Source organism: Sesamum indicum, linkage group LG12, assembly GCF_000512975.1.
Source record: "Sesamum indicum cultivar Zhongzhi No. 13 linkage group LG12, S_indicum_v1.0, whole genome shotgun sequence".
In the NCBI taxonomy this organism is placed as follows: Eukaryota; Viridiplantae; Streptophyta; class Magnoliopsida; order Lamiales; family Pedaliaceae; genus Sesamum; species Sesamum indicum.
The window spans coordinates 2,578,022-2,598,645 of record NC_026156.1 but is presented as its reverse complement, the minus strand read 5'-3'; the positions used below and the strand labels follow the sequence as shown (position 1 = coordinate 2,598,645).

Below are 20,624 nucleotides of genomic sequence, written 5' to 3'. Positions count from 1 at the left end.
TATATCTGCGGATACCACTTGGTTTGGTTGCAGCATGTTTTCGAAGTTGTTGAAATCTTCAAGAATCGCCGTGAAGTGGTCTTGTGTGGTCTGTGACATGCTATATGAATTCTCTCCACCACTGTTGATATACAAATCAATAAGATCTTCAAGTTTCATAGCACCACTCAAACTTGACTGTGACATTTTCTCTCGGAATTCATTGAAATCTTGCAACACTTTTTCTAACCGATCATTGAGGACTTGTTGAGTTTCTGGGTGATCGGCAGTGGTTGTGGTAGCCTCCATGATGCAGGCTGCCTCTGATTGCAATCGAAGTCTTAAAAAAAATAGGGAGTGTAACAACTTTGTCTTAGCTTTAACACACAATTGTTGTGTGTCCCGTTTACTCTGTATAAAAAATATGAATATTCACACTCCAATTTGTACTTGTTGAGGGACAAGTCTCTGTAGTCACGTGGTCTGTGTGTAGGAAAAAACTTGCTTTGCGTTCAAAAGTAAAGTCGTGCTTCAATTATTTACAACATTTTTGTGAATTTCCAATCTAGAAACAGGCCAGTAAATCCACCAGTGCTTGATTTCATTTTTCAACTTCTTCCTGCATTTCTATTTCATTAAAATTGTATATTTTACTTCATATTACTCCAAATAAATATTGCTAGTGATCAATAACACCACTCAGACAAGCATAGACATCGTTCCTTGCCAAGAACACGTAATTAAACAAATAAACAGGAGGAATATTTTGTTGTGTAGGATGGGACACGGGTATCTTAAATTATAAAGTTGCGAGCCCACATTCCCTATTTGTTCTGCTCGATATTGGAAATGTGGTGGCATCAACTAAACACGACTTATGTTGTATCATGATGTGGGAAACTGACTACTGCCATATCTTGTAATACGATTTTGAGGTCTGACCTGTCTGAATTGCTAGAAATATAAGGCAAACCATATTGCCTACTTGCTTTGGAAGTAAAAAAAATATGTTTGTCCGTTTAACTTAGAAAATGCGATTTTCTTTAAGAATAGTCACATGGGTTATCTTGGAAAAAGGCTGGCTCAGATACCCAGTAATTATAAAAGAATCGTTAGTGCGGAACTATGTAAATTGGTATCCATGACGATGATGATCACGTTATTGATGTATATGATTGTTGTCATCATCATCTACTCCTGTCATCATACAACATCTTTTTCAGGTAAGGAGGCTACATAGAGGATTACAACTTTGATAGGCCATAAGATGAGTATCAAATCTAGCTTAATTATTCAAAAAAAGATAAAGGAAAGAAAGATCTAGCTTTGTGATTAATAAATTAGAGGAGGGATTTGACAAGTATTTTGTTCCGTTGATATTCCACGTTGTTGTCCACATAATTAATAATTAATAATAATTATTTATAACATCGTCATTTGCTTTTTAGACTTAATTAGTATATTCTTAGATAGTACATAAGTTTCTTCTTTTTAAATCGACATTATTCAAGTGATAAGATTGAGCTGTTGAAGTCTAAATAAATGCTCCCGACAATAAAAATGAGTAGGAAATAGTTGAACTCCCAAACTAAACAAAAACTATTCTCACAAAATCGCATTTACAAGAATATTAATAAATGGCTATTATGATTGACAAGGCATTGAGATATATAGGAGAAAAGTGGTGGTTGGGTGGCCTCCATAAACACCAACATACATCTAATCTCATCAACTCCCATGTACCATCACCGTGTCAACTCCGACCAGTCCCAATTGAGATATCGCGAATCCCACGGTACCCGACAAGACACGTGGCCGACAAAGTATACAACCCTCTCAAAGAAGAAGAAGAAGAAGAAGGTTAAGAAGACGACTAAACCAAACTAGTGGGGAGAAGTATGATGAGAAAGTGCCCACATGATCCTCATCTTTCCAACAGGGCCCCACTTCATGAAAAACCCTTTTTTCAAGAATTGGTAGTAGCTGATTACCCACTTGCATGCTCAACAAAACTTCTCAATCAGCTTGAAAAATAGGGTGCTGATGATTATCATTAACTTATTTCTTGAATTCTTGCCCTTTTTCTATATTAAATGATGCATTAACTATTACCAATTAAGCTGACTAAGAGCACGTTTGTGTACAATATTTTCTCTAGGTCATATATTGTGTAGGGTTTTCTTTCTGTCCATGAATGAGCATTCTTTTCTCCCCTCTTCCTCTTCTTTGTCTCCTGTCTGTTGATCAAAAACTGTGTTTAATTCCTTTCCTAAACCCTTGACATGCATGAATCAACTGCCAGTCTTCCCGTTTTGAGGTAATGCAATATGTATGAACCGTTGGCTTTTTATCATTTCTTTGTACATGCATGATTATCCTCTGATTATTCACAAAGATTGAAGCCAACTTTATGTTTGTATATGTTGTGTTGTGCAATAGTTGTTCAGGAAAGGGAAGAAAGGTAAACAACTTTATGATCAACTTTTTAGTGCAACTCCATTTGTAGAGTATGGACAATGGGAAATTTTCAAAGCTTACGTCCGAAACTTGTTAAGGATCCTTATTGATTTCAAAAGGATGATGCCCAACTTCAGCTAGTTAGCTCTAGCATGTATACAAAGACATTGAGACACTGCACTTTTCTTTGCTCCACGATTTCTGATTGCTTTTATTCGGATGTCGGGATTCGAATATGAAGTGCTTAATTTTAGCGCCTCAGGTTAAACAGTAAGTAGTCAATATACAGAATGTCAGGGTGGATTTTGCTACTTCGCAGTCTTTTCTCGTATTATACAACGAGCAACGACGCAGTCTTTGCTTAAATTTCTGTCCAGTGTATCTTCTATCTATAGTATTAAAGGTTGAATTTATTGTGAACTTATACATAGGAGAAGGTGGTAAGTCCTAGTTCCATGATTTCGGCAGTGGCAATTTCCTTGCAAAAGCATAATTATCACGGAAGTTAAAATGAAGTTCATGAAACTGGGGACTCGTCCAGACACCTTCTACACAGAGGAGGCCACTAGGTACAAACGCAAACCTTAGCAACCCTAGTTGTAATTGCTATTCTGAAATGATCAGCTAATGCTGATGTAGTTTTGAAATTTTCAGGACAGTGATGTCTGATGTACCAAGTGACCTCACTGTTCAGATAAACGACGTTACTTACCTTCTCCATAAGGTAAAATATATCACAGCTATTAATACCCTGATCAGATATATAGTCATGTAAGAAAAGAAACTAATAGAGTACTGTAGTATGTTTTTGTATATGTCCGATCGAGATCACTCAAATGTGTGATTGTCTTGCCTAGCTACAGTATCCTCTTCTTCCAAAGTCCGGACTGTTGCAACGCCTTTGCTCTGAGTCAGATGATCGTTCCAACAGTGTTGCCCTGGACCTGCACGACATTCCCGGGGGAGAGGAAGCTTTCGAGCTCTGTGCTAAGTTTTGCTATGGGATCACAATCAACCTCAGCGCCCACAATTTTGTGTCTGCTTTCTGTGCTGCAAAGTTCCTCAGAATGACTGAAGCAGTTGAAAAGGGAAACTTGGCCATGAAATTGGAGGCTTTCTTTTCATCATGCATTCTTGAAGGTTGGAAGGATTCCATTTTGACTCTTCAGAACACTGAGAAAGTGTACGAGTGGTCAGAAAATCTTGGTATTATCAGGAGGTGCATAGAATCAATTGTTGACAAGATATTGACACCTCCAACAAAGGTTAGTGTAAATTAATATGTATATATATATGTATATGTATCTTTTTCCATGGTTTTCTGTACTACTATCTATAGTAATTATGTACAATTATGTATAAAAACGCTCTTCAGGTTACATGGTCTTATACGTATACTAGACCAGGGTATTGGACAAAGCGCCACCAATCATCGGTGCCAAGGGACTGGTGGACTGAGGACTTATCATTTCTTGGCATAGACATATTCCGATGCATAGTTGCTGCTGTTAAGTCAACAAATATGCTGCAACCACAGCTCATTGGCGAGGCATTGCACGTCTATGCAAGCCGTTGGCTGCCAGAGATCACAGAAAATAGGCCTAATGAGACTTCAACTTCTCAAGAACAAGATTCTCCAGGCAGAAAACAGAAAATTCTTGAGACCATTGTGGGCCTGATTCCGGCAGATAAAGGGTCTGTCTCCATTAAATTCTTGCTGAGACTCCTTAGAATCACCAACTTTCTTGCAGTTTCTCCGGTAACAAAAGCAGAACTCTTGAGGCTCTCAGGTTTACAACTCGAGGAGGCTACATTGAGTGATTTGCTGCTTCCAGCTCAGACCCCTAATGATCAAACCTCCACCAACATTGATATGGTTACGATGGTTTTGGAGAGTTTCTTGCGGCAGTGGAGAAGACAAACACCTGCAGATGAAAGTCGATTACTAATGTCCATACAAAAGATCGGTAAGCTTATCGATTCCTACCTGCCAGTGGTTGCAAAGGATGCCAACATGCCAGTTCAAAAGGTGGCATCTCTTGCTGAAACTCTGCCAGGGATTGCACGGCCCCACCACGATGATCTCTACAAGGCAATTAACATTTACCTCAAGGTATGGTGCTGCTAGCTAGATGTAGTAGAGACTACCTTTAAGTTAGCTTAGATACATGAAACCGACAAGTTTGCTTCTCCTTAATCAGTAGTTCCAAGTCTCATGTGCATTTCTTTACATCTGTTTTCTTCATGCAACGTTTATATCTATATTACTCTACAACAGGAGCATCCTGAACTGAGCAAAATAGAAAAGAAACAGCTCTGTCGGGTTCTAGATTGCCAAAAATTGTCACCAGGAGTACGCGCCCATGCTGTTAGGAACGAACATTTGCCGCTGCGAACAGTGGTCCAAATTCTCTTCTTTGAACAGGAGAAAGGAAACTATATAACAAATAAAAAGCATACATCTCGAGAACTTGGAACCGCTGGAGTTCTTGAATCTAATGATAAGCTGCCACTAAGACCAACCAGAAATCGAGAAGGGAAATCAGAGATGAGGGGGTTCTGCAATTCAGTTGAATTCATGCAAAAAGAGATTAAATGAGAAGAATGCCCTGAAGACTTGCAGCTAAGGCGGAGGAAGATAACCCACAAGGTGTATGCTTCACACCCACTGGCAGAGTGAATTTCTGCACATATCCTATGCACTTTAAAATGTAAACAATAGCGTATGTATAAAGCTATTCATTGTTCCTGTTATTGCTCCCGGTGTGTACATCTGTTCAATAACTAGCTCTTGGAATGAATGAAATCAAAGGGATCTGTGTATCAGATTGTTTTATTCAATGAACTTCCAAACTTGACCGCATGATTTTCACAATTTTAATCCATCTGCATGAACGAACACCGTCGTATGAACTTTGACAGTTCCCACTGCTCAAACAACCAATAGTAGAGTATATTTCAGATGATTGAAAAAGAAAAAAAGAAAAAACAAGCAAAGAGAACAAACACGATGGAAGTAAAGGAGGCGCAGAAATAAAGGAAAAAAGAAATGGATACACAGAACACGAGCAGAGCAAGAGAGAAACAAGAAACCTGGCAAAAATATATACAACCTTGACTTTGGGTTTACATATATCGAAGCAGTAGGTATCATATTACAGGGCTTCTGAGTAACCAAATCAAGTACATGGATGTTGCAGGTACAAATAGCAAGCTAAGATCATAAGTTTGCAATTCTTCACAAAAGTTGCAAATCTGGTCACCACTTTAATGCACAGAAGATGGCTCTTTAATGTACTAAGGAAAGTATAAGCAGGAAAATAATCTCTTTCTCTTTCGCTGCATGTCCTTCCTCGAAATAAAACAGGTGGTTGGTCCAAGACTTCATTATTTATGCACTTCGATTTAGCTCCTAAAAACGTCTTCATTACTTCACCCCCTGCGTACATATTTCAAGGCTTTAAAATACAGCATATCGTACCAAGTGATCCCTGGAAACTGTACATTCAGTGAATTCTTGTCAAGTCCAGCGGGTCATAATCATACGGATCACCGGTTTTCACAAAACGTCCCTTCACACGCTTCCTAACATCAGCCCTCGCCTTGCGTGAAGCATACCTTATTTTTTTATTGAACCTGTTTGGACGCACACAATCATTATTTTTATAAAGCATGGCTTCTTAAGCAATCTAAATGTTCAAACAACCAAAATCAATCAAATTCAGTTTTATGCCATAGAAAAGAAAGGTTGGAAATTTTTACGGCAACTATACTTACTTCCTTGACTTCCTTTTCTCTTTATACCGCAAGACTGCACCATCCCTGATAGCTGATGAAAACTGATTTCCAGGATAAGGAATATTGCACGGATGTTCCTCTATTGTAGCCATTGAAAACCCTTCACAATCTAGGTGATCTTTAGTTTCACACTCATGATCCGGCGCCAGAAACGAAAGTGAGAGAGTAGATTGCGCGGGTTCTGTAAAGCAAATGTGTGTATCGGACTTACAGCTTGTAATGGAGTCAGCAGATACTTGTTTACTGCATGCCTGCTGCATGGTTTCACTCTTGGAGCTGGATTCCTGGAATATTTTCAGACAAATTTGTTTGAACACAAACTCTGAGTAATAGACATCTATTAAAGATCATCATAAGATTATAAAGGATTAAGATCTATATCTTTTATATGCCTCCAGATGTAGTTGGTCTACTTAGCCACATATGTTAAAAGGTTTACTTCGAAGAAAGCTTATAAGCAAGCTTTTAAGATCTCCAAGACATTCATGGATTGTATAACCCACTTAATGTGTGAACTCATACCAATATATTGCCAAAGGAGACTTAGTTGCAGGAGTAATAAGAAACAGAAATCATGTCAATCATAAAGTTGAAATTAGAAAAGAAAGCATCAATTTTGGTGGAGTCTCCAAGAAATTGAAACATGAACTAGCAAGCAAATATCTAAGATGCCGTTTAAGTAACATAAGAAATCATGGGGCAGACATTTGCTACCTTTACACTCTTGACATTGCATTCAGTACCATGCTCGAACAAGCTATCAATTCCACCATTCTCAAAAAATTGTTGTGGATCATCAAGTTCATCAAAAACTGCTCCATAGTTTTCCAAATCCAAGTCGATATCTGAGATACCGAAGTCCAGGTAGAGAGTATCATCAATGGAGTCAAGATGCTTTATTCTCGATAAACATGCCTGCATAATTATGAATCCAAACCATAGTAGTTAGCGCTCGTAATAATTCATGTATAAAACTAATACAAAATTTAAGGAGACAATACAGGAATATGAAATGACGTAGATTAGCTGTGATGCCAAGACATGTTACACATCCAATCATGACAAGTTTAACTATAGCCTTTGACTTAATTCTACTGGAGCATTCTACAGATGTAAAGTGACACTTAAATTCTCTTATCCCATTAACCTAATAACACGGACATTGCATTTAAACTGCATTTAAGCAGTTTCTTATGTGTAAGAAGACTGAAAAAACCAGGGGGTTCTTAATCCTTTAGAGATAATATGATAATAGTGGAATTAATGCAGAAATATTTCGCTTGACAAGTATGGACACCTTACTAGGCATCTAATTTCTTTAAAGTTCATGTTGGAGAAATCATTTACCATATCCTCTAAATGGCCATAATTGGCATTAGAAAGGTAGATGGAAACTTAAAATTAGGAATCTGCTCCTCCTTGTTGGCACTGATGATGCACACCAGAAAATCTAAGTTTTAAAGTTTAAAGAATTCAGTTGCACGTATATTAACAAGGGTAATGTGTTGAATATAGACTCTGGATATTGTAGGACATCTTTGCCAGTCATTATTTTAACACGAATAGCTTGCATAGCCATTGGTTCCATAGTTAAATCATGTGATTCTTCAGTGTTTTCTACAAAATTTCTGGTCAGATGAAAAGGTTCTGTGAAATTAATAGGAGGGCAGGAGTTAGACCCGAAATAAAGTAAGGTTAGTAGCATACCTTCCTGGCATTTGGCCCCAGTCAACCAACAGCAACAGCCAAAAGTGCATGAATGCAGGGGAATTGGACCTATTATAGGATAAGTTCAGACTAGATGATTTCTCTTTTGCAAAGTAGAAGCAAATCAAATAGTACTACTGTTCCATTTAAATAAGCTAGTACAAAGATAGAATGTCGATTAAAGAACATAGTAAACTAATGGAGGAAACTTGAAGCATCTCCCAAGATTCTTTTGGGAAAAAAAAGGGAAGAAGTTCAGAAACTTCTAGAGAGTCGTCGTAGATTATTTTATTGGAGAAACACGAGAACCAGTATCCATAGTCCATATGTTTACCATATGAAAGGAGGAGAGAAAAAGAAATTCTTCCAAGTATTAGCTGTAAATTATAAGCCACTCAAACCTAATTAATGGTAAAACTGTGATTTGGTAAAACCAATTGAATGAGGGACCTTTTCCCCTACACTGCTGTTGGTCTGCTGAACAAAAGCTCCCATTTGGATTTCTGATGTTTCAACTTGAAGATTATTTATGAAGATCCCTGATTAGAAATTACCTTCTGATTGAGAGGATTAAAAGATTCACTCCCATTAAATTGCTCTAGCTTAGATGCATTGGTATCCAGAGCAGCATCTTCTGTACTATAACCAATCGGCAACGATTGAGATTGAGGGCGCCTTTCATATTCCTCTTCATTACTCATGGAATCGGCTTCAAGATTGCAACTTGACAAATCAACAGAAAAGAAGGGCCAAATCGTTGAAAACTCAGCTGCAGATGGGCATCCTGAATAACAATTGATTGTCTCCCTTTTGTGCTCCATAGCTGAAGAAGGGGCAGCATGTGCAGACCAATTGCAGTTTTGACATCGGGAGACGTTCTCTTCCATGCACCTGACAACTGCAGCCTGATGATGGCATTGTTCACATACAAGGGTCCTCAAGTGGCGCTTAGAAAGAGCATTTGCAGAATGAATGTTCCGATCACAGGATAAACATAAGCACGCTGCATCGGACCTACAATAGACCATGGATATTTGCTCGCTGCAAAAATCACATAATTGGCCCATTTTGATTTACCACCGCAACTCTCAACTCTGCAAGAATGCATAAATGGTAGTAATTAACAACTGAATTTCTGCTATTTATCAACTCATATTCCATGAAATATTGTATCTTTATATTTATTTTCCTTAAAAACTAATGGAAAAAAGTCAGTGGTGGCAAAGTGATTCATGAGATGGTATTTTCATAAATATTAAAGAATAAATTTATGTTATTGATAAAAATAGAGAAGTCTTCCTTGAAGTCGTCACAAAGAGCAAATAGGATGAATAAACTTGAACAGAAAATATATTATACATAATAAAAATCAAGAATTTCATCTTTCTCACAGCTTCTTAATAAAAACCCACATATGATCAAGATCGTGTTTTCTTCAACAGCAAGGGCAACAAATTTTAAAAGAAAAACAAGAAGATAAAAACCACTGAAAGATCAGCCACAGCTCAGAAAATACCCTTTACAAGAAGCGGATCATAAACCCCCTAGGCGTAACAAAGAGCGAAAGCAAATAAGGAACAATAAAGAAATCCAAAAACAGAGTAAAAACTTAAAAGTTACCAGTATCTGAAGAAGCTCTTGATATCAAGAACAGCGGCAAAACAGCAAGAGAAAACACCTCAAGAAACATCAAAGAAAAACATACCTATGTGCACTCAAGAATCATGCGCAGCCCGAGAAACGCGACGACGGGAAGGATGTGAGAGATAGCAGATATTGTGTACGCTTCTGTGTGGGTGTGGGTGTGTGTTCTTGGGATTGGGATAAGCAAAAAGGTGTAGACTGTAGCGTTGGGCAATTTATGAGAACCAAGTAGGCCCACACAAATCTACTTTTTGCACTTTTTAGTTTGTTTTTTAATTTTGCTTTTGTGAGTTGAAAGGAGAGGATAAGTTCTTTTAGGCCTACGGCTACAACTCTATCTATTGCACCACTGTCCGAAAGGGAAACCCCCTTTCTTTTTCTTACTTTAAAACAGGATATTAGAAAAAAAAAAAACAGCATCCATGTGATTATTGGCTACAAAGATTTCCTTGTTTTAGATAAAAAAAAGAAAAAAAAGGGTATATGCTGATTCTATTTTATTTAATATTGATGTTGCATACCACTTTTCACGTATAAAGTATTATTTATTCCAACTTTATACTAACTTTTTTATTTTAGAAACTATATAGTTGAATCAGATTTCCAAACTTATAAATTACTTCAACATTTCACATGCAATCGATATAAAAAACGTGACAATATTATTAGTTTTCAATCATTTCTTATTTACAATCGATGTGGAAGATGTAACAATATTATAAGTCCTTACACCAGGGATTTGAGATGGGAGACACCAGGGGAATGAGGATTTAAGATCTATAAATCTATTGAGTCATGAAAAGATAAAGACAAGTGAACGAGAATATGTAAATACAATTAGGACATTCAAATTGTCCCTATGAGACAGCCCAATGGTTTGGGATTCAGTATTTCATTGTGAAGACATTGAGTTCAAAATTCATTAAATGTGTGGGTAAAATATATATATAAAGAGCCATCATCATCAGCCACTCTAATTCTTAACTTATCTAAAATGTTCATATAAGACAAAGTTAGCACTAATATAAAACCTAGGGTTAAGATATAGACTTCCAAAAGTTAGTGTAATTAATTATTTTTATCTTGAAATTACAAAAGAAAAAGTAATTTTCTCTAAATTTGTAAAACTGAAAGAAAGTCCATTATACTCAGAATTTTTATATTTCTGAAAATAATACTAACACTAAATTAAATTTGTAAATACTATCATTTATTCAAATAAAACATAATTTTGGTGATGATAAAAGTATTACTAATAGGACTCCGCCACGTAAACATGCAACATCAAAAGGTTAGCCGGATGGGTCCCACTCTAACCCAAATTATTTGTTTGTAGGCAGCAATATTTAAGGTTGCGCTTACTTGTAAAACACGCTTCATCTCACCCCATCCAATCAAGTCGAAAGTTGTCAATCCTGGAATAATTTTTTTATTTGAAAGAAAAATTATCTCAAACAGATTTCACTAATTTCAAAATTATTTATAATCATTGCATTCTCTTTTTCTTTATCTAACATTTTTTTATATTTCATATCAATTATTATTATTTTATTTTTATTTCATGTTTAATCGTAGAAGAGATAAGTCGCTTTTTCAAGCTCAGAATCGGCCCATAAATATATGGGCTATTTTAGCTGCACATACGTTGGATCTGCATTCATTGTCAGCCCAATCCAATGTAACCACACAAATGTAAAATAAGAGGGGGTTTGTTTGAGCTTATGGAATTTTTAAAACTATTTTATTTTATTTTAAAACTGTTTGGATTTTCTTTTTAAATTATAAATTAAAAAATAAAATATTAGTAATTAATGAGACGTTTGGAAAATACTAAGAAAATTATAATTTGTATTAGAAATATTAAAAGACTCCTTTAGTTTAATCACATTAATTTTGAAATTATTATTATTAGTACTTTATAATTTATGACATCGAAAATACAACTAGTTGTTGCTGTTGTTTTATGTACCTTACGATTTCTATCAAAGTCAAAAATACGACATTAAGTTAAATATGTCCCCAATATGGAATGTGTTGAGAATAGCGTTGCCCAACAAATGATGTGCTAAACTAATAGGCTTAAAAAAACTCGTGTTTTTTTAATAAATATTTTCTCCATTTCTTTTTTTTTCTTTTAGGTAAAATAATTAAATACAACCTTAATTACATAAATAGAAGGTTCGTGATGCATTTTTTAAAGATCTACAAACCAACGTGCTCTCGATAAGCGGTGTGTTAAGGGTAGTGCTCGATTAATAGACTAAAAATACTCATATTTTCCTAAAAAATCTTCTATTTTTTGTTTATTTTTACATAAAATAAACAAACAATTTATATTCCAAAAAATATAAGTCTCGAAATGAACTTTTAAACTCTACACATCAATATACCTATCGGTATGGGGTGTGTTATGTGTGTAGACGGTAATATTGTTGAGTATAAAATATATTAAAAATAATATTTAACACGGAACATACTAAACAGTGTTAAATTAATCGATTAAAAAACTCATAGTTTCTTGTACTAGCAAATCCTCCATTTTGGTTCATTTTAAGTGAAATAAATAATTGTAATGTATATTACAAAATAGAAGGCAACTTTAAAAAAAAGATCCTCTATCTATTAAATCCTTTTAGGTAAAATAAATAAATGCAATCTATATTATAAAATATAGGGATAATTACACCCCCTCCCCTTATGTTTAATGTAATTACACGTAAACTCTCTATGATTTGGAATATTATATTTAGCACCCTAAAGTTTGTTTTCGTCTAACAAATTAGTCATTTCATTAGTCAAAATTCACTAAATTTGCTGATATTAGCAGAAAACTAAATGAAAAGTGATTTATACCATCGATCGACTTATTACTGATCTACTGCAGGTCAAACAATTTTTTTCGAATTAAACTATCCTTATAACGGTGAAAATATATCTCCTTATATACATTAACTCGTGAAGACGTATGAGCGTAATTTGATTATAAAAAAATTATTTGACCTGAAATAAGTCAGTAATAAGTTAATTGTGGGTAAATATAGATTTTTTTATTAATACAAGCAAATTCGATTAATTATGACTAATGCAGAAATTAATTTATTAGATGAAAATAAACTTCACAGATGATAAATATAATTTTTCAAATTATATAAAATTTATATGTAATTATTCTAAATCTCATAGAGAGAAGGAAAATATAATTATCCTTAGAAAATAATAAATTGAAGTTGTATTTTTGAAGATTGACATGCCATAACATAGAGCATGCTGAGACAGCATTTTCACCAGCTAAGCGGCGCGGCCCCACCGAATTCTGCCTCCCATATGCTGACTGCATTCTTGATTCACTTACGCCAACACTTTCTCTCTCTAGGTTTCCGTACCTGTAGTCCTCCTCCAATTTAATATCAATTTTGATTTATTTCCTTAGTTTTTCCAATTTTATTTATTTTTATCCTATTTTATTCCTTTTCATCGCTCAATAATTCACTACTATATTGATTCAATTCCAATCATTTGTTGCTTTTGTGCTTTCCTCTTTTCCTGGGGGAAAAAGATAGAGAAAACCACAAAACCCCCAATTGCGATTTCGATATTTTTTTTCGAATTCATAGTGAATCAGCACAGAAAATGTTGTGTTTTTGTTTATCTTTTACTCCAATTTTCTCTTAAAAGGTACCCCTCTTTTCTGTGCTCTTTCTCGTGTACGTATCTGCTTTGCTGATGTGTTTCTATATATGTGTGTGTCGTATTTGTGTTTTGATTAGTTGGGCTTGTTTCTTGCTGAATTGTACTGCATTTTTCCTCCAAAAATTTGAGATTTTTGTCGGATGGATCGGCGAGTTTGTATTTTGGATCAATGCATGTTGAGATCAATGCTTTTGTGTTCCAATCCAATTTCCTCATCTTTTTTTCATGTCTTGAATTATTATTGTATTTTTTTAGTTTTTCTGAAATTGATTTTGCGGGCTAATTTTTAGTGTGATTTGAACTTTGTGTTTGGCTGATTGTTACTTTTCTAGGTTTCAGGTTGATTTTAAATGTACTTCAGCAAGGTATTGCTGTTTTGTCCTGGGATTTTAGTGATTTCTTTTTAGGATCCCTGTAGAATGAATTGATTAAACATGCTTAAAACTGTTGAGGAAGATACTAATAGTTGAGGAATGTGTTACCTTTTCGAACTTCGAGAATTTTATGTACTTTTTTGCAAGTCATCCGGACGAGTAGGTGTAAGTTCCGTTTTTAAGTGATTCAACCTGGGTTGCGATAGTATGGGTTTTCATGGCCGTTGATGTGGTAATGATGTGGCAATATCTCGCTATGGGTCTTTTGCATTCTCTATCATAGATGTAGGAGAAGTGAATATTTTATGGGTTTTTAGTTGGCCATCTGCAATTGTAGATCTACAAATTGACAATTGCATGTATTGCATCTTCTAAGATAATTTCCCTGAAGTGAAGACGAATATCTAGAACAGCTTTTATAGAATCTATGTATTCTCTGCAAACTTGGTCCTACTAGAAGAAGTTCTGTTCTGAAAACCTATCTTAATTGGATCATGTCGAATGAATCCATTAATCGGATTTTGAAAAATAAACAGGACCAAAAATAAAGTTCTCACTCGGTCAAGTTTTTATTGATAGCATCAGGTCTCATTTCCGGTCTTCCTTTCTTGTAAGTGTTGAAAACAGAGCGTCCTTTCTTGTGAAAATGCATATCAGCGCATGCTCTTGAATTTGCTTGCAATACTAGGCATGCAGTAAATGCTAAAATAAGATTTTAAATGATCTAGAAGCCTGTAAATACAACAGAGTAGCTAAGATAAATAAATGATAATGGAGATTGGATACAACTTGCATACTTTACGTACATGTATGCACAAGCACTGTACAGCGTGTTTAGCAACCTAGAGAGATTTTCCGAGGAGTATAAGTCTTCTCAAAGTTATGTGAAAATTTCAGGAAATGATTCTTTTAGTTGTTTGCAAGAATAAGTTCCAATTTTTACACCTGAAGCATGAAAACAAATCAGCAACACTTCACACTGGTATTAATGATATTCTTAGCAGTTATTTGGCACAAACGATAAATGTGCCTATTTAGATTGACTAATATTTTCTAATTTTTGACTGAATCTCTGACCATTGATGGCCTTCTGAATGTCTTCTTTTTCTCTGGTTTAGGTAATACTTCCTTTGTCCATTATCATGTGTGCTTTATATTGGTGATTTCTATTAATAATGTTCAATTTAACTAAAATGCAATTTACTTTGCTAAATTTTTATGGTAAAATTATTAAAGAACATAAAAGATTTAACCCTTTCAACTCTCTTCTACAACTTTACACTTACAAACAAATGCAGTCATTTCTCAATCTGATTAATTGATGCTTAATAAATCTCAAAACCACTAATTTGCAAATCTTATGCTGTTATTCCCCTCATGGAAATTTCTCACTGGATTCTCTAATTTCTATACATCAGTCTGCAATTATAAAGTTTGATTGATACATTTACTAGTACTTGTAATTTTTTTCTTATATTGAATAACAAGAAATTCACTTTATTGGTTTAAAGGTATGGAGTGTTATGATTTCTGGAAAAGATGATGGTGCAGTGCTTAGACGGAGTAAAACACTTGCTTTCTTCTGTCGTAAATTGCTGTGACTCTGATATAAACAAGCAACCCAGGGGCCTCCAGAATCCTGAAGCCTTAGCCAGGGAGACAGTGTGTATGTCATTTATTGTTTGAACTTTATCAAAATTTTTCTAGGTGAAGTCAGATTGGTGTTGTTATATCTGTTTCATTTTTCTTAAGGAAAGGGCATCTTTTTTAAGTTGTGGTAAAACTATGCCAATATTTGACGTTGTTGTTGGTTCTTGTAATTAATTTTATCTGGTCTGTAAGCAGTAATAATTTCTGTGACTCCAATTCATTTTGTTGACAAAATTCAGCACAATGATTAAATATGCTAATGATGATCTGAACAAGCATATATGTCACGTGGGTACAAATATAAAAAAAATTATTAAAGTCAATTAGGGTGAGAATGCAGTTCTGACTTGCTGATTTTTAAATTTAATAAATTGAAACTGCCAACATGAGTTTCACAAATTAATTCTATGGTAGAGAATTTGCTCAAAAAAGTAAGATTTGCAGAGTAAGAACACTTCATAGTGGCATGTTAAGTTATTACTTTTAATGTGACGCTGGGCTGTTTTTCGTTGGACCGAGATTATGGGTTGATAATAGGTGGTAGAGTTTATGAAATGATTATTAAAAAATGCAACTGAAGTTGATAAAAAGTCAATTGATGCACTTGCACTTTGTTGGGTGCAGTTCAGCCCATCACAATGAAGTGAGACTTAGACATTTCCTTTTATAGACACGTAGGTTTTTGTTGTAACTGTGCTGTGGTGATTTGAGATTGCTTTACTCTTGAACTTCTACCAACCACCCACGAGCAAACCTTTGCTACCCAGTTTTCAGACCATAACATAATTGAGTTATGTCTTATGTAGCTGATAGGAACATGTCCAGATCAGACAAAAAGTGCAATGTGGTTATGCAACTCTAGAGAAAGAAATATTAAAAAGTTCTAACAATATTTTGGTTGCGAAATAGCAACTATATTTTCTAAATTTTAACTATTTCCCATTGGCTGGGGCAGCAATTTCCTTGTTGAACAAGAGAAACAGAAGATATCTCGAACTGGAGTATTTCTTATCGAAGAAAAAGGTGTCCAATGTGTTATTTGGCTGAAGAAGTGAGGAAGTAAATGAAGATCTTGTGTGCATCTTTGCATGATACAATTGAGCACTCTGAATGCAAGTTTGGTGGGATTTTATTTATTTTAGTTTGATTATTTACTTGTCTTTCCTCTCTAGGTGCCCGCTTTTCCTGTTTTGGGTGATGGTAACTAATTAAATTCAAGATGGTAAAAGAAAATTTCATCTGGCATTAATATTTCCATGTTGAACAAGAAGGAAGATTGGTTTAGTGAATTGCATAAATGGCATCTTGCAGCTTGTATCAATCTAACACATATGCTCTTTTGTTTCTTTGATACTCTGATGCAGTTAGTGTTAGTGAAATTGAAGCATTGTATGAATTGTTTAAAAAGATCAGTAGTGCTGTGATCGATGATGGCCTGATCAACAAGGTACTTGATGCTATTATCTGGTTATTGGTTAATTCTGCGAAGTTCAATTTGAGTTTATTTATATTGGTCCTGCACTTCTCCTCTTGTTACTGGTTTGCTTACTGGATCTTAATTTGTATTTTTGACTTGTTTATATGTTCGTTTACAGGAAGAATTCCAGCTTGCGTTATTTAAGACAAACAAAAAGGAGAGTCTATTTGCTGACAGGGTTAGTTTTCATGCGCCAAATACTGCAAATTCCTTAAAAATAGCAGACAGGGTTAGTTTTCATGAGCCAAATACTAAAATATCTTATCTCTGCGGAATATTTTCTTAAATACACACTCCAAGTGAAGTGTCTCAACCTAATGTTTGATGGGTTTGCCCAACATGTTTCTAATGTTGTCATGCAAATTTGACTGTGCTTTTGTCTCTCACATTATAGTCGTTGCCTTTGTTGCTATTATCATCATTTTCTGTTTTTTGTTAGTTCACTCTTACCAGTTATTATAATTGCAAGGTATTTGACTTGTTTGATACAAAGCACAATGGGATATTGGACTTCGAAGAGTTTGCACGTGCTCTTTCGGTTTTTCACCCAAATGCTCCACTTGATGACAAGATTGACTGTAAGTATCATCACTGCATGGTTGGTCTTTGGGTTTACAGTTCTAATCTCTGACAGATTTCTTCTTGAATAATTACGTATTTATTCTGAGGCATAATGATTAGGGATATTACAAATTCTGCATGTGTAGCACCTCCAGTTTTTCAAATTTTAATTTTTTTAGCCATGTGATTTATTTGTTTTATCTCTTCTTCTTCTTCTCTCTCTTTGGTTTGTATTGAGTGGGGGTTGGGTGGGTTAAGAAGATGTACATAATTTAATGTCCCCCAAAACTCATTGAATTTGATTTTCCTTCAAGCTGTTGATGCCAAATTTTTACCATTACAGTTTCATTCCAATTATATGATCTCAAGCAGCAAGGATTCATTGAACGACAGGAGGTAAATCTCTTTTTCCTTGAAAGACAGCACAATAGAAGTTTTGGAAAATTGGAGGTTTATAAGAATATTTCGGTTCAGTCTAAATTTTGTCAAGATGTGAATGTGACTGCTTTCATATAAATACAATGGTAGTCTACATACTATTTTAATGGTTTGTATTCTGTTGCTTTTAGTTTTCGTACAGGACACTACTAGATGGTAGCTTATTTGTAATGCAACACTGTAGGATAAAATTTAGCTGTAACAGCTGTTGGCTAATTGTACTGCATACTGATACTGTTAGGTGAAAAAGTGATAGCTGCTTTTGTATCAAGAGTAGTTTATGAGATTATTTGGAGAACGTGGCTTCTTAGACCAACCTTGAGTGGCTTGCTTAACCACTTTTGGAAAAAAAACCAGATTTAATTTATTAAGCACTTAGCAGTTATGAACTTGTATTTCTTGTCTAAGCATTCTTTCGTACCATCACTGATGGAATGTGTATTATACTACTAAATACTAGGAATTCTGGAATCAACTTTCCTCGTCACTTGCTTAGTGACAATACGAGCATCTAAACACTAAGCAACATATGCCCTTGAAATTCTGTTGCTACCTGATATTGACTGACATAGACAGGCAAGTGCACACACACACATATGTGTGTGTGTGTGTGTATGTAGTTGTGTACATCAAGGACTTCAAGTTTATACGACCTCTCATAATTCAAGAATGTCCTTATAGAAATTTGTGAGTGTAAATGTCATCTCTTAGTAATTATCATTTCATCTTTTCTAACCCATCGAGTTCATGATCTATCATTGGGTTATTGTAGGTAAAGCAAATGGTGGTGGCAACGCTGGCTGAGTCTGGCATGAACCTCTCAGATGATGTTATAGAGAGTATCATTGACAAGGTGAAGCCCCTGGCCTTATTGTTACTCATATCTAACTCTTTTGATGGTTTGTTGAATTCTATACCTTTACCTTTTTTTCTCCATGGCCTTTTGCTTGAGTGGCAGACTTAGAGACTCGCAGTTGCTTTTTTCTTTTTTATAATTTTGTCCCAAACTAATTAATCAATTTCTGTGGGCACCCTGGACACTCAGCCTGAGTGTCTTAGCAGTTTTCTCCAGCAATAATCTGAGTCATTATGTCACTGCTTGGTTTCAGACGTTTGAGGAAGCGGATACCAAACATGATGGGAAGATTGACAAAGAAGAGTGGAGGAATCTTGTGATGCGGCATCCATCTCTCTTAAAGAATATGACCCTTCAATACCTTAAGTAAGTTTGCCATATAATTTTTAGTGAGATCTATGAACTTCATTTTATTCAGCTGATTTTTGGGAGACAATGTGGCAGTTTGAAGGCCCACAAAAGTAATTAGTAGTTTGCGTTAGTGGTTTTTTATTTATTGATTTGTTTGCTCAGAACATTGTCATGAGTTTAACTTATTATCTCCACATACTTCAAATAAAGGAGTGGATCATGGTTCGCCTGCAAATCCTTCAAGCCAGAAAATTAATTATATTTACCATCCATATGTGATAAAGATACACGCTCTTGCATATATGCATATCTTGTTTGGTTGGAGTCTTCTGCTGAAGTGGGATAAAATGCCATTATTCGACAACAATTGCTTCTTTCTGCTTCAGGAAACGATTTGTAAATATATGTATCTATCTCATGCAAACAAATCCCGAAACCATTTTTTGTTGTCTATAATGCCTCTCCTGTATTAGTAGCTTTCTTTAGGCGCTAAATATATCTATAATTTGTAAGTAAAACTTGAAATATATTTATGTGGAATTATTCTCTTAGGTTCAGTGTCAGTCTATGCTTAGAACATAGCTTCTGAGTCCCTGAATCTGATTATTTTCTATGAACAGAGACATTACCACCACATTTCCCAGCTTTGTATTTCATTCTCAAGTTGATGATACCTAAGTCGGAGAACACCTCCTGTTGCAAGTCTTGGATCACGTGGCATTTCAAGTCCACACAGCATGTCTGATTTTCTGTGTAAAGGCCTACAAAAGAAAGCTCTCGCCCCAATTGGATGCAGAGATGGAAATGTTGAATTCTTTTGTTCCTTTCAATATATGACTATTTGTCGAGTTTATATTTCCTTGGTCAGAGACACAAACATTTCATTTATTATGATAGCCTCTAGGAGTTTGAACATATGTATTGTAATTGTTACTTTTCAGTTTTGTTTAAATATGGAAGCAAGGCTTTAGTTGTGTTATTTTCAATAGCTGTATTGGCTCCAAAGAGGTATGGCTATGTGTTGGTCACAGTATGTTTTTTTCCCAGAAAGCAGTAGCACTCTCTGCGTTGTGTCTAACTTAGTGAGCCCTGAGGCACCCACCCCACATGATTAGTGGCTGTGAGGGCTTATTCACTTGGTTTCAAGTTGTTCTATGTAGGTTTAGAAAGGATTGAGAAACCGAGTTTGGGTTTTTAAAAATTTGGAGTGTGTGTTGGGAAATACTGAAAATGTTTGATGTTATTTTAGAAGAGTTCTGAAAATTGATGATAATATTTTTGGTAGGGTAAATTACCCTGTGGTTGATTTTTTTTTTTGAGTTAATTTACCATCGTAATTTTACGAAATTGATTTTTGTCGTATGTGACCTTTATTCAGGTAAAATTTCAGTCGAAAAAATATCACGTGAGCTATGCATATGATATTAAGGATAATATATAGATTAAATATTACATATGCAACGTATTTGATGTTTTTTTCAGTAAAAAATCTATCAGAAAAACGTTAATTGTTCAAACACAATATGTAACGAGGTGAGAAAGCTATTAAATTTCGGATAATAAAAAATGGAAGATTTAGAATAATAATACCTTGCAAAAATAATTTAGTGTTTAAGTAAGTCGCATGGCACCCTTCAAGGAT

General features: G+C 35.0%; 4 protein-coding genes across 8 annotated transcripts in view; 3 read left to right on the top strand and 1 right to left on the bottom strand.

Moving 5' to 3' along the window:
- The window catches only part of LOC105175217 (nuclear inhibitor of protein phosphatase 1), a 5,338-nt gene extending 4,812 nt beyond the window's left edge, over positions 1-526 (top strand). The window contains exon 5 of the transcript XR_002288159.1: positions 34-526. The gene's annotated coding sequence lies outside the window, so the exon portion shown is untranslated. The remainder of the gene's footprint in view (positions 1-33) is intronic.
- LOC105175216 (BTB/POZ domain-containing protein At5g47800) lies at positions 1,720-5,845 on the top strand. Of its 3 annotated transcripts, none has more exons than XM_011097580.2 (6): positions 1,720-2,296; positions 2,868-3,005; positions 3,091-3,160; positions 3,294-3,701; positions 3,812-4,549; positions 4,715-5,845. In XM_011097580.2, exons 2-6 carry the CDS (start codon positions 2,947-2,949, stop codon positions 5,033-5,035), a joined length of 1,596 nt encoding a protein of 531 aa, XP_011095882.1. In that variant the 5' UTR covers positions 1,720-2,296; positions 2,868-2,946; the 3' UTR covers positions 5,036-5,845. The 3 variants fall into 3 exon arrangements, with proteins under 3 accessions (XP_011095882.1, XP_011095883.1, XP_020554101.1); XM_011097581.2 differs by having other exon boundaries at positions 1,985-2,296; positions 3,300-3,701; XM_020698442.1 differs by lacking the exon at positions 1,720-2,296 and adding an exon at positions 2,353-2,706.
- On the bottom strand, positions 5,520-9,855 carry LOC105175215 (zinc finger protein CONSTANS-LIKE 10). Of its 2 annotated transcripts, XM_020698443.1 has the most exons (6): positions 9,647-9,855; positions 8,496-9,035; positions 6,949-7,149; positions 6,446-6,518; positions 6,214-6,343; positions 5,520-6,072 (listed from the first exon to the last, which is right to left on the bottom strand). In XM_020698443.1, exons 2-6 carry the CDS (start codon positions 9,006-9,008, stop codon positions 5,943-5,945), a joined length of 1,047 nt encoding a protein of 348 aa, XP_020554102.1. In that variant the 5' UTR covers positions 9,009-9,035; positions 9,647-9,855; the 3' UTR covers positions 5,520-5,942. The 2 variants fall into 2 exon arrangements, with proteins under 2 accessions (XP_020554102.1, XP_011095879.1); XM_011097577.2 differs by having other exon boundaries at positions 6,214-6,518; positions 9,647-9,846.
- On the top strand, positions 12,966-19,968 carry LOC105175214 (calcineurin B-like protein 3). Of its 2 annotated transcripts, none has more exons than XM_011097574.2 (9): positions 12,966-13,260; positions 15,161-15,315; positions 16,664-16,746; positions 16,895-17,005; positions 17,246-17,354; positions 17,681-17,733; positions 18,548-18,628; positions 18,885-18,997; positions 19,603-19,968. In XM_011097574.2, the coding sequence occupies exons 2-9, from the start codon at positions 15,189-15,191 to the stop codon at positions 19,658-19,660; spliced, it is 735 nt and encodes a 244-aa protein (XP_011095876.1). In that variant the 5' UTR covers positions 12,966-13,260; positions 15,161-15,188; the 3' UTR covers positions 19,661-19,968. The 2 variants fall into 2 exon arrangements, with proteins under 2 accessions (XP_011095876.1, XP_011095878.1); XM_011097576.2 differs by having other exon boundaries at positions 12,971-13,260; positions 16,895-16,954.